The sequence below is a fragment of the Dermacentor albipictus genome, chromosome 8 (genome assembly GCF_038994185.2).
Source record: "Dermacentor albipictus isolate Rhodes 1998 colony chromosome 8, USDA_Dalb.pri_finalv2, whole genome shotgun sequence".
NCBI lineage: Eukaryota > Metazoa > Arthropoda > Arachnida > Ixodida > Ixodidae > Dermacentor > Dermacentor albipictus.
Window position 1 is genome coordinate 29,016,731 of NC_091828.1, and position 19,699 is coordinate 29,036,429.

A 19,699-nucleotide genomic window follows, 5' to 3' on the forward strand; every position below is an offset into this window, starting at 1 on the left:
TTTTACAGGAGACAAACCATCCGGTCAAACTTGCTGGCTACAAAGCCATAGACGCGACCGCGACGGAGAACAGGCAAAGAAGGAAACGAGCTACACCCCGCGTGGCGGGTGGCGCTAGGCCGGGGGCGATGGTGCCGCGCCGGCCGTCTCCCCCGCCACGCCTGTTGCCGGTCGCCGCCGTGCTCGTTCGACGCAATGTCACTCAGACTGGGATACATAGCGCAAAAATTTACTGTGTTCTGCTTGTCCCTGTGTCATTTTTTGCGCTATGTATCCCAGTCTGAATTAACCCACCAACATGCCCAAACTTCTTCCCTGGTAATATCACTGTGGCGCAATGAGAACTTGCCTGCGTAAATATACCTCATGTGTTCGTAGAATTAATCCCTAAGAGCGGCCGAGGACTCTTCGTCCTTAACGTGTATAGTAAACCCACGCTGCAGCACAGATTCGGGGACCTACTGCGGGGCGCACGCGCGGCTTCCGGCGGCGAGCCTCTACTTGTTGCGGGCGACATTAACGAGCCCCACGGAGCCTAGGGCTACACCCGAGAAACAACCAAGGGCAAACACCTTTGCGAAGACTCGCAAGACCAAAGGCTTGCACTGATCGCGAATCCCGCCGATCCTACACGCAGAGGGAACAGCGTGAGTGCCGATACGTTACCAGACCTTGCGTTCGTTTCAAATGTTACAACAGCGCACTGGCAAAATACGCAGGAAGATTTGGGGAGCGACCACGCGCTGATCGAGATCACGATAGGCACGGGCCCGAGCGGTCGTGGTACTAACCCTGAGGGCAAAGGTCGTAAGCTCAAACTCATGAAGTGGAACACGTTCCGCAAGAAGCGAGACGAAGCGGGGCGAGGCGACGAGCCGATTACGGACATAGACGAGTGGAGCGAGACGCTCATAAGGAACGTAGGCGCAGCAACTAGCGACGTTGTGCCCGAAGCGAACCTCGAAATAATTGACAGTAGGCTCCTACACATGTGGGAAGCAAAGCCAGCCCTCCTAAAGAGATGGAAATGCCAAAGACATAATAAGGCGTTGCGCAAACGCATAGCACAATTAGACAGAGGCATCGAAGAACACGCTCTTCAGGTATGCAGGGCACAATGGGAAGACACGTGCAATGGCCTCGAGAGGCAGATGATCGGGGCGAGCGCTTGGCGCCTTTTTAGACACCTATTAGATCCGGAGTAGACTCGGGCCGCTCAAGACCACAAAACTCGTAGACTAGTCAGAGAATATAAAGTCGATAACTTCCTCGACGCAATAAGTGACCGTTACTTTAAGAAGGCCGAAATCATCCAGCACGCCGAGTACGACGGCGTCACAAATGAGAAACTGGACGCGGAATTTAGGGAATCGGAAATTCGGATAGTCCTGTTCAAACTCAACACTCGATCGTCGCCCGGCCCGGAGTGGGTTACCAACAAGACTCTCCGCAACCTAGACGACGAGTCAATCTCCCGACTCGCGGCCTACGTCAATGAGTGCTGGCGAGAGGGTTCGCTTCCCGAAGCGTGGAAATGGGCCCGCGTTATAATGATTGCTAAACCTGGCAAGCAAGTTACGCTCGATAATCTAAGACCGATTTCGCTTACGTCTTCCGCCGGCATAGTCATGGAACACGCAGTTCTCACCCGCGTGACCGACTTTCTCGAAGATCATGACGCGTTCTCGCATACCATGCTAGGATTCCGCCGCAACCTCTCCGCACAGGACGTATTGCTTCAGCTTAAACACCAGATCGTAGACGACACTACCAGCTCCACTAAAGAAATTCTAGGCTTAGATATCAAAAAGGCCTTTGACAACGTTAAGCACGAAGCGATCTTAAAAACAATTAGAACATTAGGACTAGGTCAAAGAATGTATAATTACGTTAGAGATTTCCTCGCGGGCAGGCGCGCATGCGTCGTCGTCGGCGACGAGGAATCGCCGGAATTTGAGACGGGTCCGTGCGACACGCCGCAAGGATCCGTCATATCACCATTACTCTATAATTTAGTTCTACTTGGTCTACCCGAAATAGAAGGATTACATCACAGTCTCTACGCGGATGATATCATCCTCTGGGTTCCCGGGGGAGGATGTGACGGTCACGTCGAGCGAACGCTACAGGCAGGAGTAGATGCGGTTCAGAATTACTTGCGTGGAAAGGGCCTTGAGTGCTCGGCTACCAAGACCAAACTCTTACTCTACAAACCCACAAGTAGAGGTCGTAAAACACTGCGCGAAGAAGAACGGGAATATTCCAAAATACGCATTACATTGGCAGATGGTACTCCCGTACCGCACGTAGAGAAAGTGAGAATCCTAATGTTACACCTGCAGGCAAACGGCCACAACGGAGAGACGGTGCGAATACTTCGTCGTTCGGTAGATGACACGGTCCGACTCTTGCGTCGCATCACGAGAAAACGCAATGGTATGCGTGAAGAGTGCGCGATACGTCTCGTGCAGGCGTACGCGATAAGCCGCATAACGTATGTTGCCCCCTACCTGAGGTGGATCGGGTCCGAAAAAAAAAAAACTCGAATGCATGATACGAAAGGCTTTCAAGAGGGGGGTCGGCGTTCCACTCAAGGCGAGCACCGACAAGTTTCTAGAGCTTTGAGTTCACAACTCCCTTAACGAGTTAATCGAGGCGCACGACATTGCGCAATACGAACGATTATCGAGGTCAAAGGCAGGTCGATGCATCCTCGAGTCGCTCAGCATCGCGTACCACACTCAGCATGGAGAAAAGACGGCGGTTCCCGCCTCTGTTCGCGACCGCCTGATCATCCCGCCACTTCCCAAGAACATGCACCCGACGCACCACGCCGGGAGACGCAACAAACGAGCAAGCGACCTTCAGAAGAAGTTTGGTAACAGCAACGAGGCGGTGTACGTAGACGCGGCGCGATATGGAGGAGGGAGAAGCGCACCGGCGATAGCGGTTGTAGGCCGCTCGGGTAAGTGCCTCGTGAGCGCCACGGTGACTACGGGACACACGGAGGCGGCTGAAGAAGCCGCGATAGCCCTAGCACTCGTCGCGGTGCCGAACGCTGCGATCGTGATCAGCGACTCGCAGGCAGCAATCCGCGGCTTTGCGCGCGGTCGTGTCTCGCGGGAAGCGGCCCGCATACTCCAAATTTCTGACTACGGCGACTCGTCATCGCCCTTGCAACCCCAAAATTCTACGGTCTTCCCCCTCTGGACCCCGGCACATACCGATGTTCCGTTCGCGGGCAACGAGGCGGCCCACGCCACGGCTCGAGGTCTCACACGCTGAGCCGCCGCTGATTATGTGGCCGCCTCCGCCCCCGAGAGCGGGGCATCGGATCTGCCGGATCAGGACACTACAACAGAAACACAACAACAAAAAACACACTGGGCGTGGGGCGATCGCCTAACCACGTTCAGGGACCTCACCCAACACTACAGACTCGAAAGACGCACATTCCCGCCAGCGCACAATAAATTGAACGGGAACGAGGCCATAACTTTACGCTTGCTCCAGACACACACCTACCCTAGCCCCGCTATCTTACACCACTGCTATCCGCGTTTATATTCAACAGACACGTGTAAAACATGCGGACAGAGAGCAACGCTGCGACACATGCTCTGGGAGTGTGCCGGTAACAACGGTAATCAAACCAGCTGCGTTGGCGACGCATCCATAATCGCGGCCGTTGCCAGGGTAGGAGAAGGCTCGAGCTCGCTTCTTCCCGAAGCCGCCCCGGATGCGGGAGCCGCCGGGGACCTTCTCCGTAGGCGTCGCCGCCGCTGGGAGGTGGCTATCAGAAGTTCAGAGCTGGCAGACCAGCCCTGGGCCGCCCGAAAAGCCGAAGATGCCGCTCGAGTCCAAGGACTTCGAGTCGTCACCTGAGGCCACCAGAGCAAGAACTGCCGGACTATTAAAGTTTCTTCTTCTTCTTCTTCTTCTTCTTATTTTTACGGGAGAGTATAATCACTATTAGATGCCCTACCTCAAAGATTTCATGTACTTTATTATTTATGCTCTCCCATGTGATACAGATGTGAAACCTACTGCTGTAAGGTATTTGAATGAGTATGTCTTACAAGCTTACATCAATTCAGGCAGCCCACGCATGATCTCAATTCAAGTAGTTTTGTTTCTTTACATAAAGTGCACAGCTACGTGATATAAACACCTCATACGTGACAGAAGTGGACTTAGGCGAGTGAAAAATGTACGGTAGTGTCGTAAAAATTGCAGCCTTAGCCTTGCTCAAGATAACTCAGCTTGGCCGAAGGTTGGTCATACGTCAAATATGGGGTAACACAAATATTTATTCTCGATGTAGCTTCTGCAGGGCAGAGGTGAACTCATGATAAGCCGCGGCACATATGGAAGATCTGATTATCCTATGTGTGTACGATCACGCCCACTCGGATATTCAGCTGGTAAAATTCATCACAATTTAAGCTACTACGAAAGAGATATAAAGGTGAGTACGTGAAGTTGTTTTTTCTTTCATCTAGCAGCCGCTTTGCACGTTACAAAATTTGCGCCATCTAGCTTGGTTGTTTTGATAAGACTAATTTCACGCATAGGAGTTACACCATTCGTGAAATGTGCTATTACACCATTTAGTTACACCATTCGCACACATTGTGAAATTGTGCTATTTTGTGTAAGAGCTGACAAAATCAGTGATTTTAATATACTGTGGAATCGGACAATGTTCTAAACGGCATCCCGAAAGTGACCGCGAAATCGGCTATTCAGCGTCAAGTCTGTAGCATCTCGTGCAAAAGAAGAAAACTGTAGCAAACGCTTTTTTCTGCTGCAGATTTTTTTTCGACCCACGAAGCAGCAATGATCTACCGGCATTCTTCGGTCATCAAATTTCAGTTCTGATGGTGACGTTCCAGCTCTCGCACGTGGAACGTACGAGCTGGAACGTCAGCTGAATGTTGTATGAATAAAAACATGCGCTTCATACTTGAGAAGGGTATTTTTGTTGTTTAAGGTCTCAGCACTGTACAGTCAGGATATTTTCAAAAATGCATCGCTTCGTTAAGTGTTGGCTCCATATACATCCTGGTGTTCATTTCACCGCAGTCTATGTGAGTGACCGGCGCCGTTATTTAGAGCACTGTAATATTTTCCTTTGTTTGAAGTTATTATGCGATAAAGAAGTTCTCTGAGTACAGAAACAAAAGTACAGATGCAGAGTTAGGAACGAAGGATATGCACTCATCGTTACAGCTTCTCAGACCTAGTCACTCCACTTGGCATATTGCGATTTACGGGAGTATCATATATATGGGCCTCGCATTTTCTACTTACTCGTGTTCTTGCGCTTAGCGGATCCTGAAGAGCTCACAGCTGCAGCAGCCCTTGACACAACCTGTAAATTATCCTTGTCTGTGAAGGCACATAAATAAAAAACACAATAGTTTACAAATAACAATTAACGTGACCTTTGACAAACGCACGATAAAATCAATATACCGATCAGCTAAAACGCAATACTTCCAAGGCAACATGTCGAAGTGGAGTTATAAACACTGAATGCTGCCAGGTGGTAGAGGTAGGTACACTGGTCAATTTTTAATTATTGGTAAGCTTACGATACGAAGGCCGCCTGACTTAGTTTTCGACGACGTCGGCAAGGTTTGCACGCCGTATTTTGATCAGTTATACATCATTATTATGACTCATTTTTGCACAACTAATATTTCGCAGATCACTTGAGTGCGGAACGACTCGCAAAATTGCTTGTTGCGTTCCAGCAATGTTACCGCATTTTTCAGGAGAAGGAGAAACGTACCGTGGCGAAATTAGGTGAATTAAGGAGGATACGATCCTTTACGTGCAATTAGAACAATAGCTTACTGTGAACATGATGAACTCGATGCATAGAGGAATGATGCATGTTCGTGTCCAATAAAGAAAAGAAATGGACATATAGATCTTGAAGATCCCCAGAAAGCCACACGAAGTGACAAAACAGATTGCTGCCATATTGGCCATAGATACCACCGCTTGAATGATTCGCACATACAATGTCCTCAGAGAACGCGAACGTTGGTGAGAGAGATGATTTTTGATGAGAAACTGTCAAATGGGCCATTGAGCGGAAGAGCCGGCGTCTGCAGCAAAGAAACGGCGCCTAGATTGCCACTGGCTGCGGCGCCACGTAAGGCGCACGCTTCGTCGAAGCAGACACGGTGACGCGACCCCGCGAGGCCAGAGTCGTTGTCGTCGGCGAGCCAGTCGGGTGACGCGCGGGCCTCGCCCTCGGCGAGCGGCGTGCAGCCTGTATGGCTCTCTCAGCCCCACTCGGCTCAGCCTTGGTGGCCGCTGGTGCTTCCTCGGTCTCTCGTCGCGCAGGAAGCCGGTGGCACGCGACATCCTTGATATCTCAGAAATATCGTCCAAATGATTCCGGTCTGCAGCCAACGTGCAAACTTAGAAACTGTACAAGGCAAATAACCCGCACCAATTTATTCGTACAAACTCGATGACATACGCCGTAGCAAAACTTTACAACATTACTAACTATGCATAACTCGTAAGAACGTTGAGCGGTGCTCAATTCGACATGAATGCTTTTTGCATTCGCAGTCCTTCGCTGTTTACGTGTCCTCGGACTTTCACAATGAAGCTGCTAGCCAGTAGATGGTCGGGATGTTTCGCTTCATCGTGCTCACGAAAAAAAAGGAAAAGCTTCAACGATTCTAGCCAAGCGCTCCACAAATGCATTTCCCGGTAAAAATTACTGCTGTGCATGGTGCCAAGGCAATGGCAGCTTGCGACGTGGGGAGTGACGTCATGAAGCTTTTCATATATAAATGAATTAGCCTAGCAGCTCATTTCATTGCTGTTTCAGCGCAGCTATTGGTAGGCTCCCAATACTTAGTGCTGCCGAAGAGCAGCGTGAATACGAGCAGTGGCAAAGGGAAAAGAAATGAAAGTACGGCCAGCGGTGGCGTGCTGCTAAAATTATCCTTTTGCAAATTGCTACCATTACTCTAAACTACGTAACTCTTTATTAAATTAAAGCAATAAAGCATTGCTCACCCCCCTCAACAGTTGCAGTTGTAGTTTTCAACAGCTTTGCTGCACCTACACTTTCGCAGGGCGGGTATGGGGAGTCAGTATTTTTCCGTCCGTTTCTAGGACCATCGAAAACAGAACCATAATGTCGCAGAATTATCAGAATTATCTAATTTGACAAGCTAGCTTGAAAAGAAGTGCTCATAAAGCAGGTATGTCAGTATGACGAATGTCCACAAGGCCATGTCCCCTTATGAAGCCTATACCCTGTTTGCTATCTAGGGAAGAGAATGGACAACATAGGAAACTGAAAGATCCACTATAACAAAAACGAAGCATAGAACACAACAAACGTCTTCGTCTCCACTTATAAGTTTCAACATGACTGCATGTCGTGGCGTTGCCTAGTGACAAAGCCGCGAATGCGGCTAGGCACAGGCCGCAAGGTATAGAAGACATATTATACAGGACACAAATTAACTAGTAGCAGTTTGTGTATATTTCAAGATTGAAGAAATAAGTTCCACTCTCAATAATTTAACATGTCTCCTTCCTCCTGATATTTTAAGCATATTGTCATCATTTGGCAAATAAGTGCTTACATAATGTTGCATTCCTAGCCCCACCTTTTAAATTAAAATCTCACATAATACAATTTATTACATAGTAGGTTGAACGCGTATAATAATTTTCGGCAAAAAATACGATTTCGGAAACACAAAATTGGTTATTCTTCTGCGGTAACGAGAAAGTGATGGCCTACTGAAAAAAAATTTTTGACTCTTCATTTTGCCGGTAAAGGAAAATAGTAGATTAGATACTCTTCAACAACCGTCAGGCTTTAGAATACCACAAATATTTATCCCAGCGGCTTTTCTATGTTAAGTTGTGGTTTCGTTTCCTTTAAGGAGACACTGTTATGACTTAATGTAGAAGGTGGTCACGTGCGAAAACGACACCGTGACGTCTTATCACTCACTTTGGGTAGCTCGGTCGCCTATAAATTATGGAGCTACTGTTGTGAGCCCAGACGCAGCAGAATAGCGCAGCATCAAGATTGTTTGTCAAAATGTTGCGATGTCCGGCTCCCATCTGATTACCTTATTCGTGACGTCATGACAGTTACTTCCTAGGAAACTAAACTGAAACTAGCTAGTTAGCTACAGAATTCCTTCTACGTTTATGTTGGCACTGAGGGATTCCAGATTATTTTGATGTGGCTCGGAGGGATAGTATCTATTTATGATAAAGATAAAAGGTTCGAACATAATATGCAAGCACTCTTGTCAGCCATAAAAAAGTGTTAAGGATATCGCAGCAGCGGCTGGTAGAAACACTCTGTGAAATCTACACAATGGTGTAGAAGTTTCTATCGCCTCTCTGAATGTGCGAAACTATGAAGAAAAAATTATTGCAGCAAACCACACGTAAGGGTTCTTTTTTTTCGTATCGAAGCGATTTGTCTCTTGAAAGCCATCATTTAGAGCACTGCTGTTGTATTTTTGCTAATTGACATTCAAGCTTACAGAAAAATGGTCGAATCCTTCAGGCTGCATGAGCTTCACGTGCTTACTCTTGGAACTCATATTTTCGTGTTTGGAATCTGTCATTGACGTTGTTTGTTGCAATAGGCCGATAATTTCTATCATCGGAGGACATTTCTCCGTTTCGAAGTGCGATGCAATACTCCTTAGAAACTCATCTTCGGCTTTCTTCGGATTATCTGTTAAAGATCACGCTATTCTACCCTATATACAGAATGAGTGTTTTAATTTCTTGGGTAAATTCCTCATTTAGCGCCTGATTGGGGCCCATTGAGGCTATAAAGAAGACATTGACGGTTAAGCAATAGTTTGCTTAAAAATGTTATGGTAAATAAAACCGAATCGTTCTCAAAAGTTTTAAGAATGTCAAGTGCGTTGGTTTGCTATTTTCCTGATTTCTTACAAACAGACTGACTGACCATGTGCCATCAAGAATATATATATCTTTAGCTTGCTACGTCAGTTCGCCAGGGTAACATTTGTTTTAATTAGAATGCTAGTCTTTAAAAAGTTTGTCGTAAAATTAACCGTAAACAGATGTATTGTGTATGTCGATTTGTTCACGGTGTATTTCATCCGAATGAAAGATGCTAAAATTGCGCTGCTCATCACTCATCATCATCATCATCATCATCATCATCATCATCATAAGCCTGGTTACGCCCACTGCAGGGCAAAGGCCTCTCCCATACTTCTCCAACAACCCCGGACATGTACTAATTGTGGTCACGTCTTCCCTGCAAACTTCCTAATCTCATCCGCCCACCTAACTTTCTGCCGCCCCCTGCTACCCTTCCCTTCCCTTGCAGTCCAGTCCGGAACCCTTAATGACCATCGGTTATCTTCTCTCCTCATTACATGTCGTGCCCATGCCTATTTCTTTTTCTTGATTTCAACTAAGATGTCATAAACTCGCGTTTGTTCCATCACCCAATCTGCTCTTTTCTCATGATCCGGATCCGCGGTCACTACCTGCCCTAAGTAGATGTATTCCCTTACCACTTCCAGTGCCTCGCTATCTATTGCAAATTGCTGTTCTCTTCCGAGACTGTTGAACATTACATTAGTTTTCTGCAGATTAATTTTTAGACCCACCCTTCTGCTTTGCCTCTCAAGGTCGGTGAGCATGCATTGCAATTGGTCCCGTGAGTTACTAAGCAAGGCAATATCAACAGCGAATCTCAAGTTGCTAAGGTTTTCTCTATTAACTTTTATCCCCAATTCTTCCCAATCCAGGTCTCGGAATACCTCCTGTAAAAACGCTGTGAATAGTGTCACGTGGTAGTGACGTTAAAGAACACAGTAGCAGTACTGTGAAAGACAAAACTAGCTTTTATTGGGCGAACCTGTGCCCACAAAACAGGCTACACTTAAAGCGCAACGATAGTCGGCGATCGTCGAAAATCTGATCAGCGGGTCAAGCGCGTCGGCTTTTATAGATCAGTCGTCGAATGTTCCAGATTAACCGATGGGACCCGCGTGTCTTCCACAAAGTTCTACATCATTCGTGTCACGCGATGAAATCTGATAACACAAGGTTCGGCGACAATAGACAGGCGGATAGATGTATCGATAACTTTCCAGAAACTTCGGATGCATGCAGGCGCGTCCCGCGCCGTGCGATAACACTTGTTAGGCGGCGAAACGTCGTCGCCCGATAAAGATAAGTACACGTGTCAATACCTCGCTCTTAAAAAGCATTGACCCGATGCTAGGTACAAACGAAATAAAGAAAACACCCGTAGCAAAGAAAACAACAAAATAAGGAAGTTCGTCAGCGTGCGTAAAAGGGTTTCAGACGCACCACATGGACCACTTCAGATCGTGCGCGGCGCCGCTGTGAATAGGGGTTCGAAATAGCGTCGCAGTAGTTTCTCACTCAGTCCTCGTCGGCGTATCGGGGTCCAAACCGAAACACGGTTGCCGGGCTGGTACTCAACAAAACGTCGTCGGAGGTTGTAGTGTCGGCTGTCTGGGCTCTGTTGGTTCTTGATCCGTAGGCGGGCGAGTTGTCGGGCTTCGGCACGCTGGAGATAGCTAGCGACGTCAACATTCTCTTCGTCAGTGACGTGGGGCAGCATGTTGTCGAGCGTCGTCGTCGGATTCCTGCCGTAAACCAGCTTAAACGGCGTGATCTGTGTTGTTTCGTGCACCGCCATGTTGTACGCAAAGGGTACGTACGGCAGGACCGCGTCCCACGTCTTGTGTTCGACGTCGACGTACATTGCTAGCATGTCGGCGAGGGTCTTGTTCAGGCGCTCCGTGAGACCATTCGTCTGCGGATGGTAGCCAGTTGTCCTCCTGTGGCTTGTCTGGCTGTACTGCAGAATGGCTTGGGTGAGCTCTGCTCTAAAAGCCGTTCCTCTGTCGGTGATGAGGACTTCTGGGGCACCATGTCGAAGCAGGATGTTTTCGACAAAGAATTTCGCCACTTCGGCTGCGCTACCTTTCGGCAGTGCTTTAGTTTCAGCGAAGCGGGTGAGGTAGTCTGTCGCCACGACGATCCACTTATTTCCGGTTGTTGACGTCGGAAAGGGTCCCAGAAAGTCCATCTCGATCTGCTGGAATGGTCGGCAAGGAGGCTCGATTGGCTGTAGTAATCCGGCTGGCCTTGTCGGCGGTGTCTTGCGTCGTTGACAGTCTCGGCATGTCTTGACGTAGCGGGCGACGTCGGCGGTCAGACGCGGCCAGTAATACCTTTCCTGTATTCTCGACAGCGTCCGGGAGAATCCGAGGTGCCCAGCGGTTGGATCGTCGTGTAGGGCATGCAGTATTTCTAGGCGCAGCGCTGACGGTACAACAAAAAGGTAGCTGGTGCAGACTGGTGAGAAGTTCTTCTTCGCGAGCAGGTTGTTTTGTAGCGTGAACCCGCGCTTAAATGCCCTAGGGACAACGTCGGTTTTCCCTTCCAAATACTCTACGAGGCCTTTTAGCTCCGGGTCGGCTCGTTGCTGTTTAGTGAAGTCTTCGGCGCTTATTATCCCAAGGAAGGCGTCGTCGTCCTCGTCGTCTTGCGGTGGGGGATCGATGGGGGCGTGCGATAAGCAGTCGGCGTCGGAGTGTTTTCTTCCGGACTTGTATATTACCGTGAGGTCATATTCTTGTAGTCTGAGGCTCCACCACGCCAGCCGCCCTGAAGGGTCCTTTAAGTTAGCTAGCCAACACAATGCGTGATGGTCACTGACGACTTTGAATGGCCTGCCATAGAGGTAAGGGCGGAATTTAGCTGTAGCCCAAATGATGGCGAAGCATTCCTTTTCAGTCGTAGAATAGTTGCTTTCCGCTTTAGACAGCGACCGGCTAGCATACGATATCACCCTTTCAAGTCCTTCTTTCCTCTGGACTAGGACGGCACCGAGGCCTAGGCTACTGGCGTCAGTGTGGATTTCGGTATTGGCGTCCTCGTCTAAGTGTGCAAGTACCGGCGGCGACTGCATGCGTCGTTTGAGTTCTTGAAATGCCTTGGCCTGCGGCGTTTCCCACTTGAACGCGACATCACATTTGGTTAGACGTGCTAGCGGCTCCGCGATGCGTGAAGAGTCCTTGACAAAGCGCCTATAGTAGGCACACATGCCAAGGAATCTGCGCACTGCCTTCTTGTCGGTTGGCTGCGGGAACTTTGCGATGGCAGCTGTCTTCTGTGGGTCGGGTCGTACTCCTGATTTGCTGATCACATGGCCTAGGAACAAAAGCTCATCGTAAGCGAAGCGGCACTTTTCCGGCTTCGGAGTGAGCCCTGATGACTTGATGGCTTCTAACACTATTGCAAGCCGCCTAAGGTTATCGTCGAAATTTCCGGCGATGACAACGATGTCATCCAGGTAGACAAGGCACGTCTGCCACTTCAGTCCGGTTAACACCGTGTCCATGACGCGCTGAAACGTTGCAGGCGCCGAGCATAGTACGAATGGCATGACCTTGACCTCGTAGAGGCCGCCAGGCGTGATGAAGGCAGTCTTTTCACGATCTCTCTCGTCGACTTCTATTTGCCAGTAGCCAGACTTGAGGTCCATCAACGAGAAGTGTTTAGCGTTGCAGAGCCGATCCAATGCGTCGTCTATCCGTGGAAGGGGGTACACATCCTTCTTCGTGATCTTGTTCAGTCGACGATAGTCGACGCAGAAGCGTAGGGTTCCGTCCTTTTTCTTTACCAGGACTACAGGAGAGGCCCACGGGCTTTTGGACGGCTGGATGATGTGGTCGCGCAGCATTTCGTCGACTTTTTGCCTAATAGCTTCACGTTCTCGCGTCGAAACTCGGTAAGGGCTCTGGCGGAGTGGTCGAGCGCTCTCTTCGGTTATTATGCGATGCTTTGCAACTGGTGTCTGTCTAATCCTCGATGACGTCGAAAAGCAGTCTTTGTATCGTCGGAGAAGACTTCTGATCTGTTGCTGCTTACTCATAGGAAGACTTGGATTCACGTCGAAGTCTGGTTCGGGGACAATGCTCATCGGGATAGATGCGGCTGAATCCGAGAGGACAAAGGCATGGCTGGTTTCCAGAATTTCCTCGATGTACGCGATCGTCGTGCCCTTGTTGATGTGCTTGAACTCCTGGCTGAAGTTGGTTAGCATAACTTCCACTTGCCCTCCGTGGAGTCGAGCGATCCCTCTTGCGACGCAAATTTCACGGTCGAGCAGTAGATGTTGGTCGCCTTCGATGACGCCTTCTACGTGAACGGGTGTTTCGGTGCCGACGGAAATAATAATGCTGGGGCGCGGCGGGATGCTCACTTGATCTTCGAGCACACTCAAGGCGTGGTGACTTCGACAGCTCTCCGGCGGTATCGCTTGATCTTGTGACAGCGTTATCGATTTCAACTTCAGGTCGATGACTGCGCCATGTTGATTCAGGAAGTCCATGCCGAGAATGACGTCTCGTGAACACTGTTGGAGGACAAGGAAGGTGGCAGGGTAAGTTCGGTCATGAACGGTAATTCTTGCCGTGCAGATTCCAGTCGGCGTAATAAGGTGTCCTCCAGCGGTCCGAATTTGGGGGCCCTCCCATGCAGTCTTAACCTTCTTCAACTGGGCGGCAATGTGTCCGCTCATTACGGAGTAATCGGCCACTGTATCGACTAAGGCAGTGACTGCGTGGCCGTCGAGAAGCACGTCAAGGTCGGTGGTTCTTTGGCGTTGCAGTTGGGTCTTGGCGTCGGATCACCGCTGCGTCGCGTTGAACTGAAGCTGGAACCTCGCGTCGTCAAGTCGTCTTTCATCGGTGTAGTCTTGGCTTTCTGATTTCGTCGGGACGGCGGCGTGTCATTATGTCGTCGAGGTAGTTTCTTGGGTGTCTTCGTCGGCGGCGGAGGATCTTCGTCAGTTCGACGAACAGCAACCGCACCTCCATCGGTTGCTGCTTTTAGTTTTCCGGATATGGGCTCGCAGAGCGGCGCCGGGCTGGGCCGGTGTATGGTCGGCGCTGCGGCGACAGGTAGCGGCCTAATGACGGCGAACGGGACGGTCGTCGAGGGCTCCATTGAGTAGCGGCGAGGTAGTCAGCGATGTCACGTGGGCGCTCTCCAAGCTGTGGACGCGGCGCGTTGACGGCGAACCCTCTCAGTCCCAAGTCGCGGTAAGGGCATCGCCGATACACATAGCCGGCTTCTCCGCAGTGATAGCAGAGCGGGTGGTGGTCGGGGGCTCGCCAAATGTCTGTCTTTCTCGGGTAGCTGCGCTGGGCGCCGGGTGGGTGTGCTGGCGGCGGCGGCAGTGGTCGACGGAATTGCGGCGTTGCAGGGCCCTGGCATGGTCGTGGAGGGGGACCTTGACGGCGGGCGACGGAGGTGTATGTCATCGCTTCTGGCTGGGGCTGCGATGATTGTGGTTGTAACTCGGGAACTCCGAGCGATCGGTGCACCTCTTCTTTAACGATGTCCACGATCGAGGCCACTTGAGGCTGCGACGAAGGCAAGACCTTGCGCAGTTCTTCGCGCACTATGGCCCTGATGGTCTCGCGCAGATGGTCCGTGGACAGTGATTGAATTCCTGCGTAGTGGGTAGAGCTTGTACGGCGGTTGAATTGCCGGTTCCGCATTTCGAGTGTCTTCTCGATGCTGGTGGCCTCGCGAAGGAACTCTTCTACGGTCTTCGGTGGGCTTCGTATCATTGCGCCGAAAAGTTCTTCGTTCGCACCACGCATGAGAAGGCGGACTTTCTTCTCCTCGGGCATATCCGGGTCGGCATGGTGGAACAGACGTTTCATTTCTTCCGTGAAGATGGCAACGTTCTCGTTAGGTAGCTGCACTCGGGCGTCCAGCATGACTTCGGCCCTTTCCTTACGCACGACGCTCGTAAAGGTGCGCAGGAAGCCGGTACGGAAGAGGTCCCATGTCGTCAAGGTCGACTCCCGGTTTTCAAACCACGTTCTGGCGGCATCTTCTAAGGCAAAGTATACATGCCACAGCTTGTCGTCGGAGTCCCAGTTGTTAAAAGTCGCGATTTGTTCGTAGGTCTCCAGCCAGGATTCTGGGTCTTCAGTCGCTGCTCCATGGAAGGTCGGTGGGTCCCGAGGTTGTTGTAGGATAACGGGGGACGCAGGGGCAGCCATTGGGGTTGCTTTGACCACGATCTTCTTTGTCGACTCAGTTAGAAGTCCTTGCTCTGGAGGCAGTCGTTGCAGTCTGCGGCTAGCACGCTGGTCTTGGACGATGTTAGTTTTGTCCTCGGGCTTCGGGCTTAGATCGCGGCTTTGTGGGGGCGTTCGGTACATGAACGCACTAGCACCTCCACCAGATGTCACGTGGTAGTGACGTTAAAGAACACAGTAGCAGTACTGTGAAAGACAAAACTAGCTTTTATTGGGCGAACCTGTGCCCACAAAACTGGCTACACTTAAAGCGCAACGATAGCGGCGAACACAGTCGGTGATCGTCGAAAATCTGATTAGCGGATCAGCGGGATCAGCGTCGGCTTTTATAGATGAGTCGTCGAATGTTCCAGGGGCTCTATTCTGGACACGCATGGCGGCTGCACGGCCGCCATTAACCGCCATGTTTACTCTCTGATTGGCTGTCGAAAGATCACGTGTTTTGAAATTTGTGCCGGGAAGCGGAAGTATTGCAAAATGCAATTTTGCGTTTTCATCAAGATGACGAAACGTGACGTGGAGCTGCAAATGTTATGGACTAATACATTTTTTTGGTCCTTGGCAGATATATTGTGATGTTAGCGCTTCAAAAAGAATGTGAGCGGTATCGTGCAGAAGCCAGTGCAATGCATCTGCAATTGCGCGAATATGTGGTGGCGATTCAAGATATGCGCCATGCCAGCTTGCTGATTGGCTAAAGGAATATCTCATGAGGAGCGTCACAGGAAGGGCTGTTTCGTAAACGTCATTTTGACGATGCGTGACGTTGCGCAGGGCCGCCATTGCTGAGATTTTCCGCCATAATTTTTGCTGTGACGAGCCGCGCGAATTATGCTAATGGGCAGCCATATGCAATGGCAGCCGAGAGGAATGCGTATCGCCACATTTTCCCCGTCGTTTGGCGCCGCGAAAATCTTTTGTTCATAACGCATGCTCATAGTATTTGCATCGCTCTCGGGTGGTGTTGGCATTTGTGTTTTGGGCCATCGTTTTTTAAAAGAACGCCTAAATACGAAATAATATTGGTTGAATATAGCAAACTTTCAGCAATGTTGTCCACTTTTCACTGCTGCATTTGTATTGTAATCGAGATTAATGCCTTTTCGCACAATCAAAAGTTATGACAACGGCCTTTTTCTAACTTACAAAAAGAAATGTACGCAAGGCGGCGCCTTGAAGTTTCCTCCCGCGGTGCGAGTAACCAGCGAAATGAACAAGAGATGGCAGCGCCGGCGCTTGCGTCGCTCTAGTGGATATCTCTGGCGCGCGCAACGCTATCGGTGATATTCGGCCGTTTCTAAGCCAGCCGAGTCGGGCTGAGTCACTTGCGTTTCACGAAATAGCGATAACGTGGCCTAGAACGTGCGCGCATCACCACTGGTAGTTCGCGTATGTTGTCTCAAGAAAGAAAACAAGCGCGTTGGCACGAACATGCGATGACTCATTCCATTTTCCAGGGACACGCATCCGAGCTACTGAAGCAGACGACGGCTTGTACGCAGCAGACGACGGAAGCGAGAAGCGTTTTCGACAGAATAATCATACGCTTTGAGATAGCTGCTTTATTTTTACTGCGGAGGAAAACTGTTTTGCTTTACCGATAACGCTACATTCAGTGCCTTCATTTCAGTTTCTTAGGCGAAACGTCAAGTTGGCGTCACGTTACGTAAGCAAAACCGGGCCACCAGCGCCATTTTGTTTGCGTCGCGCCTACGTCACGCTCCGAAGAAAATGGCGGAATGTCCAGAATAGCGCCCCAGATTAACCGATGGGACCCGCGTGTCTTCCACAAAGTTCTACATCATTCGTGTCACGCGATGAAATCTGATAACACAAGGTTCGGCGACAATAGACAGGCGGATAGATGTATCGATAACTTTCCAGAAACTTCGGATGCATGCAGGCGCGTCCCGCGCCGTGCGATAACACTTGTTAGGCGGCGAAACGTCGTCGCCCGATAAAGATAAGTACACGTGTCAATAGCATTGGCGAGATCGTATCTCCCTGCCTGACGCCTTTCTTTATTGGGATTTTGTTGCTTTCTTTATGGAGGACTACGGTGGCTGTGGAGCCGCTATAGATATCTTTCAGCATTTTTACATATGGCTCGTGTACACCTTGATAGAGTAATGCCTCCATGACTGCTGAGGTTTCGACAGATTCGAACGCTTTGTCGTAATCATTGAAAGCTATATATAAGGGTTGGTTATATTCGGCACATTTTTCTATCACCTGATTGATAGTGTGAATATGGTCTATTGTTGAGTAGCCTTACTTACCTTATTAAATACTTTGTAGGCAACAGACAGCAAGCTGATCGGTCTATAATTTTTCAAGTCTTTGGCGTCTCCTTTCTTATGGACTAGGATTATGTTAGCGTTTTTCCAAGATTCCGGTACGCTCGACGTTATGAGGCATTGCGTATACAGGGTGGCCAGTTTCTCTAGAACAATCTGCCCACCATCCTTCAACAAATCTGCTGTTACCTGATCCTCCCCAGCTGCCTTCCCCCTTTGCATATCGCCCAAGGCTTTCTTTAGTTCTTCCGGCGTTACCTGTGGGATTTCGAATTCCTCTAGACTATTTTCTCTTCCATTATCGTCGTGGGTGCCACTGGTACTGTATAAATCTCTATAGAGCTCCTCAGCCACTTGAACTATCTCATCCATATTAGTAATGATAGTTCAAGTCCCCCATATTATGCGGAAAAGATGCAATGCGCCTCCTGAACTTATACAGAAGTCTCATAAGGTTGCACCTAGAATACGAATGCCCAGTGTGTAACTCTGCAACGCCTCGTGCTTTGGAGATGCTAGATTCAATTCAGATCTGTAGGTGCCTTCAGGACTAGTCCTGTAAAAAGCCTGTACGTTGAATTTAACGAATTCTCGCTACGTCTACAAACAATATACTTAACTTTCTCCTACGGCCGTAAAGCTACAAATCTGATATTGAGGATTCATATCGTTTTAGCGTAATTGCGAGATGTAGACTATTATAATTTCCCGCAACCACACAGCCATCCGTGTTCCTGTATCCCGTCGGTTGGAAGCGCTCTCAGAAAAAAACAGGGGTCCCTGTTTGAGTGCATGTCCTAATAGATCCTGCTCGCCTGTAGCCCCCCCTCCCCTCCCCCCCCCCCCCCCCGTGGCAGAATGGCAGACCATTGAATGCGGCATCTCTTATGTAGAAATACCACAGCGTGCACCGTAAACACATATACACTAGCATTTTCGTGAACTCCAGGACAAGTACTCCGTCGCAGAATACTCTACAGTGCTTCGAGGTCATATACTGGTGTTTTTACGCAACTCTCAGACCTTCGTTTTCAACACCCGGCGGACTGAATCTACACACAAGTATCTTTACATCTTAAGCTTACGCTATAGTCATGGCTGTACATAAGGCTCCCAAGTTTATCTAAGGCTATTCTCTTCACAGACTCACTAAGTTTAGTGAGAGCCCCAATGAGTCTACGAAAACACAAGAAATCATTTTTGAATTAATAGTACAGCTTGTTGTGCTCCGCGTATATTTGCAACCAAGTTATTCTCTTATGCAGAGTACCTGGCCTCAAATGTATAAAAACAACGTAGCTGGTGACGAAAACACTACGTCAGAAAATTTAGCAACACAGAAATAACACCAACCCTGCCATAGACCTAAAGCCTTTTCCATGCCGTAAACTGAGAAAGTATTGGCACTGTGTGGGATACCCAAGCAGTGAGTAGGTGTGCATGATAATACCAAGATTGTGGAACTGATTAAGTGAGAAAATAACAGGGTACAAAGAAGTACTTGTTTGCCGATTAAACAAAGGGCACACTTTTTGTACTCGCTCTTACCTCTTGACTAGGAAGGATCCTGCGACTTCTTGAACGTCTGGCAATTATCTCACTCTCCTACATTTTCATTCAATGCCCTGCAATCAAAGCAGAGAGTAAAACGTATTTCCATTCTGCATATGGCGAAAATATACCTCTTCAGCCGGAATTATTTCTTAGCAATGAGACGCTTTTTAACCTCAAAATCGTCGTTGAGGTTTTACCTCAAACAGGCAGCCTGGAAATCATTTGGCCAGGTAATTTTAGCTCGCGACTAATAACCGTTGTATTCAGGAGCTCTCTTGAACCTTTATTGTCACTGCTCTGTTGTATCATGTTCTATCTTGTTTTCAAGAAAACTCAATTGCCATAGCCCACATCATTAACTAAACAGTGTCATTATTTTAGTATATATTTCTTTTACTCCATTTCCATGCAATTTGAAGGCCGTTTTACATCCATGTCACAACCGCCATGAGGAATTCAGTGTTCATGCCATCCGGAATTCACCGAAAACATTATCATTTGTCATGGCAAGGTACTACCAAATTAAGAAGGCAACCTAAGCTTCAAGAAAGCACTACCTCACCAGTACAGGATTTGTCCTCCCTGGTGCAGCATTCGACAACTCACTCCCCCAAATGACTCATTCAGTTACCCAATGGCCTTCAGACCCCAGCGACTGCAGTGCATCTAACCAAGGCAGCGGTAAGAGCA

The 19,699-nt window shown here is 49.0% G+C and overlaps 1 protein-coding gene across 3 annotated transcripts in view; it reads left to right on the plus strand.

The window, feature by feature from the left end:
- Nucleotides 1–19,699, plus strand: part of LOC135905269 (uncharacterized) — a 94,003-nt gene that overhangs the window by 47,759 nt on the left and 26,545 nt on the right. For all 3 annotated transcript variants that reach the window (XM_065436287.1, XM_070522776.1, XM_070522775.1), the window contains exon 4: nt 4,325–4,468. In XM_065436287.1, coding sequence (XP_065292359.1) covers nt 4,325–4,468 — 144 coding nt within the window. The remainder of the gene's footprint in view (nt 1–4,324; nt 4,469–19,699) is intronic.